General features: G+C 37.6%; 2 protein-coding genes across 4 annotated transcripts; one reads left to right on the forward strand and one right to left on the reverse strand.

Annotated features, from left to right (window-relative positions):
* The first annotated feature begins 1,409 nt into the window (after positions 1-1,409).
* LOC103416154 (uncharacterized) lies at positions 1,410-4,973 on the forward strand. The gene is made up of 4 exons (XM_008354413.4): positions 1,410-2,024; positions 2,553-2,702; positions 3,421-3,735; positions 4,305-4,973. Exons 1-4 carry the CDS (start codon positions 1,599-1,601, stop codon positions 4,488-4,490), a joined length of 1,077 nt encoding a protein of 358 aa, XP_008352635.1. The 5' UTR covers positions 1,410-1,598; the 3' UTR covers positions 4,491-4,973.
* Positions 4,974-5,566: 593 nt separating this feature from the next.
* LOC103401766 (protein phosphatase 2C 16-like) lies at positions 5,567-9,363 on the reverse strand. Of its 3 annotated transcripts, none has more exons than XM_008340488.4 (5): positions 9,044-9,363; positions 7,486-8,665; positions 6,808-7,167; positions 6,606-6,711; positions 5,567-6,251 (listed from the first exon to the last, which is right to left on the reverse strand). In XM_008340488.4, the coding sequence occupies exons 2-5, from the start codon at positions 8,317-8,319 to the stop codon at positions 5,917-5,919; spliced, it is 1,635 nt and encodes a 544-aa protein (XP_008338710.1). In that variant the 5' UTR covers positions 8,320-8,665; positions 9,044-9,363; the 3' UTR covers positions 5,567-5,916. The 3 variants fall into 3 exon arrangements, with proteins under 3 accessions (XP_008338710.1, XP_008338708.1, XP_008338709.1); XM_008340486.4 differs by having other exon boundaries at positions 7,486-8,955; positions 9,044-9,359; XM_008340487.4 differs by having other exon boundaries at positions 7,486-8,946; positions 9,044-9,263.
* Between the last annotated feature and the right edge of the window lie 3,806 nt (positions 9,364-13,169).

Below are 13,169 nucleotides of genomic sequence, written 5' to 3' on the forward strand. Positions count from 1 at the left end.
CAGTGAATACTTTTTTTCTCAATCTGACGACTTTGATCTAATCCTCACTCGCGTTCTGATTTGTCGAGATCAAGACTTATGTAGACAGCATCATCATTAGCTTTTGACTCTGAAGTACCGTCGTCTTGGGATCAAGTTCCATCTCAAATTCCAATAGATTGTGTCTTGACCCACATGTTGTGATTGCTATGTTATTCAACATGTCCATCATGAGCATCATGAGCAATTCCATCTCATCTTCAACATGTACATCATGAGCTAACCTAATCGTCAACTTGTTTAATAAACATAAATGACTAAACATTCTTCAAATATAGAACTTCTTTAGACGATGATGCAGGCAATAAATAATTCAAATTAAGATGTTTTGTATAATATTCTCCAATGTAAATATAGAAAGGTTTTTTTATCTAAAATGGTCTCTGAGATCGACATAACTTCTCACTTTGATTTCTGAGATTTAAAATCAATAGAAGTAGTCTCTGAGTTTGTTCACGTCAATCATTTTGGTCATTTCGTAAAAAAAATCTCTATTAAATAAGGAAGAAAATAATAAAAATACCTTCAATTTTTGTTCAATCACTTTGGTCAATTGTTTATAAGAATGATGGTAATTTTGTCATTTTAGCCTCTTTATTTTTGGTCGGTCATTTTAGCCTTTATTTAACCGATAATTTTCACAAAATGACCAAAATAATTGACGATTGATTAATTAATGACAATTTCTATCGATTTCAAATCTCCTAAGCAAAATAAGGAGTTATGTCAATTTCGGTACAATTTTGACTAAAAAAAGCCAAAAAAATTTAGGGTTTGTCTATTATCCTATTTGAAAATTTTTATAATTTCTCAAAACATTTATTAAGAATTTTTCTTGAAAACAATTTCTTTAAGACTCAAAAACTTGTTTGGTATGCAATTTAAAAATTTTAAATCTTACAGCTTTAAACTGGACAAAATGATCCATAAAAAGGGGGTCGATAAAGAAAGAGGAGAGAGGATGAAAGAAAATAAGAGATGATTGGAGGAAAGAGAAAGAAGTGAGAAGATCAGAGGAGATATAGAGGAAGAGGAGTGAGAGAAAGAACTGAAAGAATGAAGATGGCGGATTGGAGAAGTGATGAAAAAAGTAAATAAAAAGTAAATAAAAAAGAAAAAAAAATGGGAAGAGAGATAGATTTGGAGTGAGAGGGTGAGGGATGAGAGAAAAGAAATTCATTAATTTATATTTAAAAACTCTAAAAATTTACTTTTTATATTTTTAGATAATCGACTATATTTTTTAGTTAATTTTGATTTCAATTTTTGAAAATAGTTCTACTAAACAAATTTTTAAGGTCTAAAATTTGAAAATTATTTTTGAGTTTAAAAAATTGAATTAAGTAAAGTTCCAAACATAATCTTAAAATTTAACCCTCACTTACAAACTCGCCAAACGACGACAGCCCTCTCTTCCCCCCCCCCCCCCCCCCCCCCCCTCTCTCCCCCCCTCCCCCCCTCCTCCTCTCCCCATCGCTCCCTACCCTCCCACTCCCTCTTCCATCAACCTCCAAAAGCAGTAGGCCACTTCCAAAACTAACGGCTCTCTCTCTGAACCGATGGAATCCGACGCAGAAGACACCAAGTCCCAATTAACCCAAAACCAAGACCCATCGACGCCGAAGCACAAGCACAAGAAGAGGAAGACGAAGAAAGCCACCGTACCAACCATTCCAACCGTCCAAGCCGCCGTCCAAGTCTACCCGGAAAACCCAGAGAAAACCCCACCTATAGTGGCCCATTTCTCATCTGGGTTCGACCCCACCAAGAAGCCAGACCCCAATTCGACCAAAATCGGGCTCTTTCGGAACGCCAACCGAGCCAAACGGGTCGAGCTTGTGGTGCACCCGGATGGGACCAATGTTGATTTTGTCGGGACTAGCTATACTGGTGCGGCCACGAGTGACCAGTACTGCAATTATGCGCTTGGTGTTCTTGATAAGGCCACTCAGACTCTGAAGATTGTACCTATTGTTTCTAACAAGGTAATTGCTTTGGGACTGTTCGTTTTTTGTTGGGTTAATTTCCAGTGGCTAGTCGACTTTAATAGTTTGTTTCATTTTCGTTTTGATTTGTTTGATTTCGGTGATGTATTGATGTATTGATGTAATGAAGCATTGAAAAAGCATTGGCATGAAGTTTACATTTGTGTTTTGTTTGTTTCATTGCTGAGAAACATTTCATCGGCGGCATTGCTTTTGTTTTTGCTCTGGTTTGGGTTTGTAATTCGAGGAGTTGGGGACCTTATTATTATTTTGAGTATGACGAGCATAGTTATTGGATTGTATACTGAATGCTCTTCTGAAATGGAACTGTGGTTATTAAAATTGCAAAGAGTCCGATTTGAAATCTCGGGTTTAATTCATATTTGTTATATATGTTTATATGAATGTATATAATCTCACATTTACGCTTTGGTCCAATGGAGTATAACGTGAATCTGTGTGTGTATTTATCATTGCTTCTGCTTTGCAAGGAATGCTGATAAGCTTACTTGGGATGCAAAATTTCAGTTATTTAGATTAGAACCAAAAGTTAAAGGGTATAACTACTCTGATATGGAACCTGCAACTTCAGCGGTGGGAGAACTTACTGCACAAGAGAAGGCAGAGAAGCAGATGCAGCTACATACTCTATATGGAACAAAGAAGTCTATTAGGGAGGTAAGACCCTATTATATTATATTATTTATTTATTTTGAGCTTATAAGTAAGGCATCAGCACAAACATTTTCTGATGATGATGTGGTGTGGTGGAGGTATGGCGGAAAATCCTTGAGTCTATTAAGAATACATTAGAACTTGTACTTGAATCGAGTAAGATCCATTAGAATTTGTGCACATGTACATAACTAACATAGAATTTGCTTCAACTTTATTCTTCAAAAGTTAATGCATTATGCGGTAACCAGTCTGCTTGTTTTGAGAAAACATATGAAGTATTTAAATAACTATATGTTTTGCTGCATATGTATGAGCAATGTTTATATTTGTTTTACCGATTGTTTTCTGTATGACTGCCTTGAGATTTTTTCTAGTTCAGTTAGAGAGCTTCTTTGCAATGTTAGAGGCTAGTGTTGAGTTTTAAACTTAAAAGATCAAGGGTTGAAGAGGAATGAAAAAGAATTCAATATAATGACAAGAAACAACCATTGGGTAGCTATAATGTTGGTGAGGGTACCTTTCACATTATTCCTTTTATCAAAAGTCGAAAATGTTAATCCATAAGTGCAGCAAAAAAGACATGGTAGGGGTAGTAGCATGGGCTACGTGTGGTTCAAGATACTTGCAAGTTGCAACTGGGACTGTCTGGGAGTTCCTGTACAGTACTATATATCAAGCTGAGCGTAGCATGTTAATTGAATTTCCTATAACATTGCAGAGTAAGAAAATGCAGTCCTTGAAGCAAGCAGGCGGTCCTGATTCTCTAAAGGATTTGGATGCCAAAATTAAACATCTTGTGGTAAACAAGGAGGCTCTTGAAAGCGCTGAAGCCCAAAGCTCTCGCCATATCCCACTATTTAACGAATCTGCCACAACTCCCGAGGAGGCTTATCCACTAGACAAGATCATCATCACAGGAGAGTGGGATGACGTCCAAGATATTTATAATAAATTGCAAGGCGGAAATGAAGTTAAATGGGATGCTTTCCCAAATTTTGTGTTAAATAAAATCCAGAAGTTGAAGAATATTCGGGTAAGAATGCAAAAATGGCTTCTAGTGTCTGAGAGCATATTAGTGAAGAAGATATACCTTGATTTGCCATTACACTATTATAGAATAATGCTAAGTTCATTGATAAGGTCTTGCATAAGCCCGATCATCATTTCTGTTCTATAATAAGAGCATAGCAAATCATTTTCAGTCGATTGCAATTTCAAGACTTGAGGGGGAAAAGGCTAAAATATAAAATGAAAAATGCTATATTGCATGAATTACTTGAATTTACGCCAAAAATTATGGTACCACTTTTCTGCATGATATACATGACTGGACATATCTTGCCATTGAAAGTTCCTAAATTTCATTCTTGTGCTGCTCTAATGTTGAGACTAAGAAACGTTAGTAACTGCAAAGTATATCTTTTGTATTTCATCCGTTGATGTTTTCCTGTAAATGTCGTTATCTAACAACTGCAATGGTGGAACCTCCCCGTTCAATCTAGAATGAGCTAAAACTTTATGTTGTTCCCTCTTTTCTCGTTTCATTTTCACGGTGAGAAAACAGAACATTAATCTTCGTTGACGTGTTGTCTATGCTTGTAGGTTGAAGAGGAGAAGTTTAAGCTTGCTTGCATTTGCACATATATTACACATCTTATAAATTTCAAAGATCAGTATACCATGGATGGTGTTTCCTCTGCAAAGGGCCACAGAATCCCAAGCAGTCTACGCAATAAGTTTCTTAACATATTTGATCCGGCAGCAGGTTCAAGAAGGCAAACCCTATAAAGAGAGAAAACAAATCTTCTCATTAGTTATGTCTTGGTGCTCACACTTCATGTGGACGCGTTCCAGACAGAGTTGACAGATATAGCAAAGGATCTGAGAATGGGTGAAGCAAATGTGAAGGATCATTACGAGAACCTGGGTTGCAAGTTAACTAAAAAAAATGGAAAACCAGTTGCGATTCTTCCCGTCCCTCTGAAATTTCCACAAGAGCAGCGGAGGCAGAAGAAGGGCAAGAGATGATTTGCTTGGTTGTATCTTTGTTCTTTTGTTTCTACTGCACGCTTGGATTTCACTGCGCTTGTCTGGCACTAATTTTACAGAGTTTGGCCTTTTGTTTTTCTGGAAAGACATTTAATTGTTGAATCTTATTGCAGTGTGCTCTTTAGGCATGACAGTTAAACGGAGCAATGGTCTTGAACTGGAAATCCGTGACTATTGTCCTGAATTTATCACAATTTGTGCAGCAATGGGCTTTTTGGTTAACTCTGTTATCATCGTTGTCCATTTCTTGTCACTTTAAACCCTTTATTTTGTATGCAATATCTGACGGTTGTGCTAAAAAAGAAAAAGACCATTGCTCTAGATGGTGACCAAAGTTGAGGGACAAATGCTCCAATTTTCAATTGGCATAAGTAACTAGGAGTCAAAGTCCTTGGTGTCAACCTATGTTGCACAGACACGAACACGGATACAGCATGTTATATTTCATATTAAACACAATACTTCGAATTCATATTTAATTACTACTCATTTTCCTACATAAAATTAAGCAACAAATTAGGTTCAGGTAGGGAACTCTTATAGATTTTAGTTTTTATATTTCCATAACTGCCCCCAAAATGTTTTTTAGATTTACAAAAGATCCCTGCGATGTCTTGACCGTGTCCAAGCCGTGATCAGAGCGTGTCCAAGGCATGTCGGCGTGTCTGACACTCCGATATTTCGGAATTCGCCGACACGCCGATATTTCAGACACTCCGATATTTCGGAATTCGCCGACACGCCGATATTTCAGAGTTTTGAAGTGTCCTTGCAACCTAGGTGTGAACCTTAAGTGATGAGGGAGAGTAGATAAGTTAAAATTAAGATGGGTCCAAAATTGGATTACTCTAGAGAAATGAGAGAAGCCTCAGAACCGAAACAAATCCGAAAATATACACAAAGCCTCAGAACCGAAACAAATCCGAAAATACACACAAAGCAAGCACATTTTCACACAACCGGTATCTAGAACTCCGGCACAAACCAGAAAAACACATGACATTGCGTTACAGTTTCTACACAAGTAGAGATGGTAAACACAGATTTTTATACTTGTACACGCATTTGAGCCCACGAGAAAACCACCACGCTGTCTACAGATTTTTCAGATGGTAAGGGGAGAGCCAAAACCATACGACGCGGGGTGAATAGTTCCCTCCGACTTTTAGGTTTTGCTCTTGAACTTCCTTTGAGCTTTCAAGTCCACCACAACCACAGAGATATTGTCTTTGCTTCCCTTCTGGAGGGCTAGGGTTGAAAGGTAGGCAGCAGCTTCCCCAGCTGCCGGATCAACTCCTTTTCCCCTCTCCGCAACAGGTGTAACCCCATTCTTTTTGTGCCACAGCAGAATGCGTCGTCGAGCCACTTCACAAGCTTCCTCATTCGTTATAACATCCCATAAACCGTCGCTAGCTAAAATAAGGCATTCATCGTCTCTTGCTCGAGGGACAACCGTGACTTCTGGTTCTGGAATTATCCATGGTTTCAAATATCTATCCCCTGTAGGTCGATAAGAAGAGTACAACGATGTTAAGCTCGTTATTTAGTTTAACATATAGATGGGAAATGCTAATAGAAAACTGTAATCCATTTGTTGACAAGACTAGACAAGCAACTGAATGTTCGTACATATTGTGAACACTCATGGTAAATCATTACAACCTTTTTTACTTCCCACACACCCCTTATTAATTTCTATCCTTTGATCTTCTTCAATTCATTCAATCCGATGGCCGAAAATTGAGGGATGTGTGAAAGTAAAAAGGCATGTGTGGGTAGCACACCCCTATTTTATATCTTTTCGATTGGATCAATATAAGAAAGTTTACAGGATCAGGGTAAGTATAGACGTACCAATGGACCTTGACATTGCAAGAACTCCAAAAACACGGTGCCCATTCCACTGTATTACCTTGCCACCAGATGCCTCAATCCTTTCATATTCGTCTTCTCTGTTTGGCTGGGAACAATAACAAAAAGGAAAATGCAAATAAATAAAAGGAGATTGGTTTCTAAAAAAAGATAAATTTTCAGTACGCCATAAACACATGCTTACTTTATGGTCGACTGATAATGGCATTGCTTGTTTTCCACGACATAGAACTGCTCTTGAATCACCACAGTTTGCAACTATAATATGGGATGACGAAACTAATGCAACGACAGCTGTAGACCCAACGGTTTCTGGGGCAACAGGCTCAAAACTAGCTTCAGAAGCATCAGCGTTGCTTTCAATGATGCCTCTGCTTACTTTTCCTCCAATCTCATCATCAACCCTCTGAAAACAATTAGTGAATGCTTTCTCCCACTGCACCTGCTGAGTTTCTACCATAATCCCATCACCTGAGTCATCCTTAATGCCTCCAAGCTCTTCAGCTAAAGCCAAATGGAGCCGCTCACTACAATAGTTAGCAACCTGCACGAGGAGACAGAACTCAAATCATCTTCCACAAACGAAGATAATAAGCCAAATGTTTGTACTCTGTTGCGTATATGCAAGAACACATTCATGAAATGATCAAACAGATTGACGTAAAGAACCATGTGTTGCCACCGCAATGCTATTTAATATAGCTTACAGTTAGCGTTTGATTAACTACCAATATGTCTGCACAATAAAAATGTGAAATTGTTGAATGATATAAATCAGATAAATATTTCTCAAATACATTCCATTGTATCAGAATACACCTTAACTTGAATGAATTAAATAAAACATACAGAGAAGACGCACCTGAGGGCCACCGTGGCCATCGTAAATGCCAAAAAAGTGACTGGTTAGGTGGGTCAAACTTTGGCTCATTCCATTATACACTTGACTACCGACAAGCATTTTAATTGGAATGTTGATAAACCGAGGAACAGCAGCAAATGCATCTTCCATTTCCGGTCGTCTTCCACAAATTGATACAGAACCCCAGAGGGGAATACAGTTCAGCTCAAAAACACTCCGGATGCCTGCTTTACTGACAACCTTCTCACCAGTTGACTGGATAAGTACCGTAGAGGTTGTTAATTCAGATTTATCTGATAACTCAGAAGCAGAGCTTACTGCTGCCATAACCCCAGAAGCCATTTTCCCAACAGCCGATTCTACCAAGACAATAGCTTTTGCAACAATATTCCCTTCACCAACTTTTCCAATCTCCACAGCATCTGGCAAGCTTATCGCAGACCCCACCTCTAACGTCAACAATTTTTCCCTAACAATTCCATTAGTATCATATCTAAAGGCTAAGATTTCCTCTTCCTCACTTTCTTGAACCATGATATCATTAGCAACAGAAGTGTTTCCACCATCATCGTCTTGTGATGGCACGGGAACCACACTAACTTTTCTTTCAATATCATCGGAACTTCCTTTACTGCAAGAGACTGACTCTAAAGAAACCACCTTAGAGGAATCCGTACACAAATTTCCCGCATCTGTTACAAGCTTTAGCCATGTGAACTCCACATTGGCTCCAATTCCAGAACTATCACATATCGAATTACCTAAACTAAGAGTCACTGCAACTGCTGGAGACATGTCTTCCATCAATTTCCTTATCTTTGTAACATTTGACATTTACCTTCAATCACATGGGGGAAATTTCTAGCAACGAACTGGAGGGAAGTTCCTAATTTCGGTCAATATCCCCACTTCCGCAAAATATACAACTGATCCACCCACCAATTCTCTCCAATGAGCAAAATGAAATGGGGTAATCAGATCTGGTGAGAAACAAAGGATCTATAACCTCCTAGTGATAGAACTTCACCGGTGAATCGAGTTTCTTATGTAGGGATCTTACCTCACAAAACTCTTCCCCTTCTGGCGGAGAATCAGCCACGAAAAACCAAAACCCTATCCTCACCACCAACCTTTAGATATCCACATAAGCACATGAAAATTACAGCAATCTCACCTTTTTCTATAAATACAACAAAAGAAAGAAAAAGGGTTCATGAGAAACAACCTAGGAAAAAGGAGACCAACCTTACAAGATCACAAGAAACCCAGACAAAGGTGAAACCTTTTTTTCACACAAAACTTGGGTTTTCCTGGATCTAAGACAACTCAGCCTAATCTAAATAAATTGAGGTTGTCTGCTTTACATTTCTTCTCCTTCTTCTCCACCTTATTCCAAGAAACACAGGTAACCCCAAATCATCAACAACCATCACAACAGATTCTACAGAGACGGAACATCATCTGGGTTTGCTAATAATACATGATCTTAATCAGTTCCTAGCCAAATTTAACAAAAAAAAATGCAAAAAATAATAAATTAGTGGGTTCAAATTCTTACCAACTGAAGCTGATGAGACTAACTAATCAGAAATCCATGGTCAGTGAGTGAAGATTGAAGAACCCTCCTCTTTCCCTCAGCCAAATTTGCTGTTCTTCTCTCTGGTTCCTGGGGCAATGGAAGGTTGTCCGGCTCCAAGAGAGAGAGAGAGAGGAGAGAGGAAGAGGAGGAGAGAGATTCTTGTGTTGTGTGGGAAATGCTTTTGCTTTTTCTTCAAATTGGGACACGTATACAAAGGGTGTGTGTATTAATGTTACATCACACAGGGGAGAGGTCTCTGTGCGACAGAAAATGCTGAGAGGTGAGGACATTGCTGACACGAAGACAACCACCCACATTGGACTTTTCGTTCTGTGAGACAAAAGACTTTGAGGAAGGGCACGTGTCCGTGAACTTGAAAACGATACTTTTTTTATGGACCAATAATGTCGGAAAGAACTTCACTGCTGAAGAATTCTGCAGCAGGTTCTGCTTACACCCAATTCAAAACTTAGACACATGTTCAACCGAGATTGGGTGTAAACAGGATTTGCTGTTGAAGTTACAGCAGCCAAGTCCAGTTCAATAATGTCTGCCTACCTACACCAGCATTCCTGTTTGCACGGTAGGACATATTTTTTCAAATTTAGGGTTTTTCGAGTGGTGTTTCACGTGTTATAATTATAAGTGAAGAAAACGATATATATTTTGTATATCTCTATTTGGAAGTGCCTCACCCGAGGATTTCATGGCTCTTTGACTCGCTCTTAAGGACTGTTCCAATAATAAAAAGATGATCCCTCGCCCGAAGTAAGACATGATTGAAGCCTTTTACGTCCATGAATAAGTACAATCTGAAGTTTATATCTGATCGAATTTTGACTTGAGAAAATTTTTCTCGTCCTTCCATTCCTCTATATTGCCCTTGAAGTAGTAGTATAGAGAGAGGAAGTTTCCAATTTCTCGGATCTGATTTCTACTAGGGGTGGGCACGGTTTGGTTTGGTGCGCTTTTGAGTGAAACCGAAACCGAAACTGAAAATTTTTGCGGTTTGGTTCGGTGCGATTTGAAGCCAAAACTGAAATGAAACCAAACCGTTTGGTTCGCTTCGGTGCGGTTTCAAACGGTTTCGGTTTGGTTTTTAAGAAAAAAGTTTACAATTTGCAATTTAGCATATTAATAAGCATTTCCAAGTAGCAATAGGAAAAAGACATTTGTTATGTAAACAATTAGCATGTTGAATGCAGTTGTGATGTTAAAACATGTTTGTGCAACAAAAGAGTATCCCATACAAGGTATAACATAAAACAAGTTGAATAACTTTGAATTCATTTAACGTGAGTGAAACTTTCATACTAGAATATGTGATATCATGCTTTAAATGAGTGGACTTCATTAAATCATTGTTTGACTATTGATAACAAGATTAGTCCACCCTTGTACATATATGTGTATGTGCGTGATGGTATAAAATAACAGAGGTTCTTCAAGTTAATGAACGAAAAAAAATGATGAATGATGATATTCTTGTGTGGTTGAGTCCGTACTAAGTGTATGGATTCTAACAAACAACAATTAAAACATGAAATCTAATATGAACATTTAATTAAATGTTTATTAATATTTGTGGTGCGGTTTTCAAAAGCCACAACCGAAACCAAACCGTTTTCTATGTTGTGGTTCGGTTTCAAAACCGAAACCGTTTCAAAACCGCAAAACCAAACCGTTCGGTGCGGTTCGATTTGGTTCGTGTTTCGGTTTCGGTTCTAAGTGCCCAACCCTAATTTCTACCACACTTGTGAGAGAAGGGTACCCAATGATTCAACTAGAGGTACCAGACGGTATAGACCCAATTTCGGCTAAAGTATATCGAATGGTGGTACCCTACTTCGATAGGGATTCACCAACATGCATACTATACTTCAGCAGAGGTGCACCAAAATGTATGATTTGCTTTGGCAAACGTGTACCGAACAGAAGCCTCCAACTTCAATTGGAACCTTTTGAAACCTATGTCTAGGTCTGTCTCTCTCTGACATCCACTTTCAAGTTTGTTTTAAATATATGGTAGAATAAAGGCCTGCCAATGGGTGGCATCACGCCAGAAAGGTGATCCTTGGTACTTAATACCTCAAAGTTCAAAGAATAGGGACAATATTCTCAAATCTCAACCATGCAGTACCTACTCCCATTTTGACGGAAGAGATTTATATATAAATCTGATTGTGGGGAAATTAGTTGTCTGGTTTTATATGCTAACTTCATACCTAATGACCCCTCTAACAACCCTTTCAGGCTTATCCAACCTAATTGTGGGGCATGGCAATACTCTATGTTGTTCAATGGTACTAATTTTACCATAAGGGAAGCCTTATATTCACTTCATTTCGGAGGAACGCTTTTGAGGTTTAAGGATATTCGAGAGAACTATTACCATATTGAAACCGATGTAGAAAATGGAGTAGAATTCCTCTAGCCTCCTAGGAATTTATTCAAAAACATATTCTAGAGAAGATGGTGTGAGGTTGTGAGAATCAATGAATATGATCTATTGCTTTATTGGCAATCAATTAATTTGGTCAACGAGTTAATTGGTATTGAGAAAATTATGGAATCTCGTTTTAGTTAACTTTTGAAGTCTTTATTCCATGCAACTAATCAAGAGGCCTTATTTGGTTAGACAAGAAATCAATATCAATAAGGACTCTAATGTTATCATATAATTTGGCCAATCTCCACTAATCAGTAATAGGCTGGATTAATGGGAGTCTTTTCACTATATAAAGGCAATCCCTGCTTTCACAAAATACACTTTCCATTCCAAGGAAACCCTATTATTGCTAGAATACTTCCATTTGCTGAAAGTAAAAGACTCTTTTCGAAACCCTAGCAGTCATGGCCTTTTCTTCTTCCTCCTCGACATATAAGTTTAGTTTTTTCATGTTAATTTGGTTTATCGTATTAGTAATTCTAATGTCTTGTTGCTTTTAAGATTTCAGAAATATCTTCCAGATGGAACGTATGCCGATGGATTACAACCATTCAGGCTCACTATGTGGCTAGCCAGAATTCTAGGATTCCAAAGGAATTTTCGCTGTGGCACGAACGTTTGGGACATCCAAGATGATTTGCGATGCGCCATATAAAGCATCCCTTTACCAACAGTAAGGGCATTGTACATGGAAGCGTACATTGCCAAGCATGCTCACCGATCTTCACTACGCAAACTATTTACTCCTAACTACTAAGATCATTAATAGGCAAGCCAATTCCTCAGCTATGTACTATAACAATCCTTACGGATCCTCCACTTTTTTTGATAACAAATTCAATGGAATATTTGTGAACCAATCCAACCAAAATCAGATGAGTTTGTGAGAAGTAAAAATGAGTGTGTGGATAACATTACCCACTAGTTACCTTAGTAGTAACTTTTAACTGCATATTGATGTCTCAAATCTCAATCACATATTTGTGATTTTGCATTTTTCTAATGAAAGTATTAACAACCTTCTCATTTGAACATTCATTCTCAACTTTCTATTTATCCTTTTCATCCTACAATTTTGCACAACGATGAAAACTGTCTATCTAAATCATCATATAAAGATCATCATTGTAAAAGATTATTAACTCAAAATTGTTTAGTCATTAATCGATTATCCAACAAGAGTGGTGCTACATACACCACATTTGTTCACCAAATGATGTGTAACATTCTCCACCATGTAAAATTTTCCTACAATTATTTATCAAATTTCAACTTGATTTAAAGTACAAATTTGGTTGGTGCCGCATTATTTAGTGTACGAATTTGATGCATAAATTTGGTGTACCCCCTTCATCCAATAACTAGACGAGCCACATTTTTTAGTTAAAATTTGAAATTATGACATGGTTCAACAATTAAACGATTACATTTGATAAGTTTTTCCTATTTAATTGTTTAAACGGTAACCTAAAAATTTGACAATTCTTATCATTAAAAAATATTTTAATAATGCAAAAGAAATTTTAATCTGAAAATTGGAGGTGGTTTTCTAAATTATCTATTGATTTTTAGTTTAAACTCACATGAAATTTGTAATTAGCTACCAACAATGACCGAGTGAGAAATTATTTTTCAAATGCCCAATATTTGGACTTT

The sequence above is a fragment of the Malus domestica genome, chromosome 17, assembly GCF_042453785.1.
Source record: "Malus domestica chromosome 17, GDT2T_hap1".
Classification (NCBI taxonomy): Eukaryota; Viridiplantae; Streptophyta; class Magnoliopsida; order Rosales; family Rosaceae; genus Malus; species Malus domestica.

What these genes read in the sequence shown, in the direction of transcription:
- LOC103416154 (XM_008354413.4), top strand. Translation starts at nt 1,599, where the DNA reads ATGGAATCCGACGCAGAAGACACCAAGTCCCAATTAACCCAAAACCAA. An exon ending in TACCTATTGTTTCTAACAAG is followed by an intron (nt 2,025 to 2,552) that starts GTAATTGCTTTG and finishes GCAAAATTTCAG; the next exon opens with TTATTTAGATTAGAACCAAA. An exon ending in CAAAGAAGTCTATTAGGGAG is followed by an intron (nt 2,703 to 3,420) that starts GTAAGACCCTAT and finishes ATAACATTGCAG; the next exon opens with AGTAAGAAAATGCAGTCCTT.
- LOC103401766 (XM_008340488.4), bottom strand. Translation starts at nt 8,319, where the DNA reads ATGTCAAATGTTACAAAGATAAGGAAATTGATGGAAGACATGTCTCCA. An exon ending in CATTATCAGTCGACCATAAA is followed by an intron (nt 6,712 to 6,807) that starts GTAAGCATGTGT and finishes TATTGTTCCCAG; the next exon opens with CCAAACAGAGAAGACGAATA. An exon ending in TGCAATGTCAAGGTCCATTG is followed by an intron (nt 6,252 to 6,605) that starts GTACGTCTATAC and finishes ATCGACCTACAG; the next exon opens with GGGATAGATATTTGAAACCA.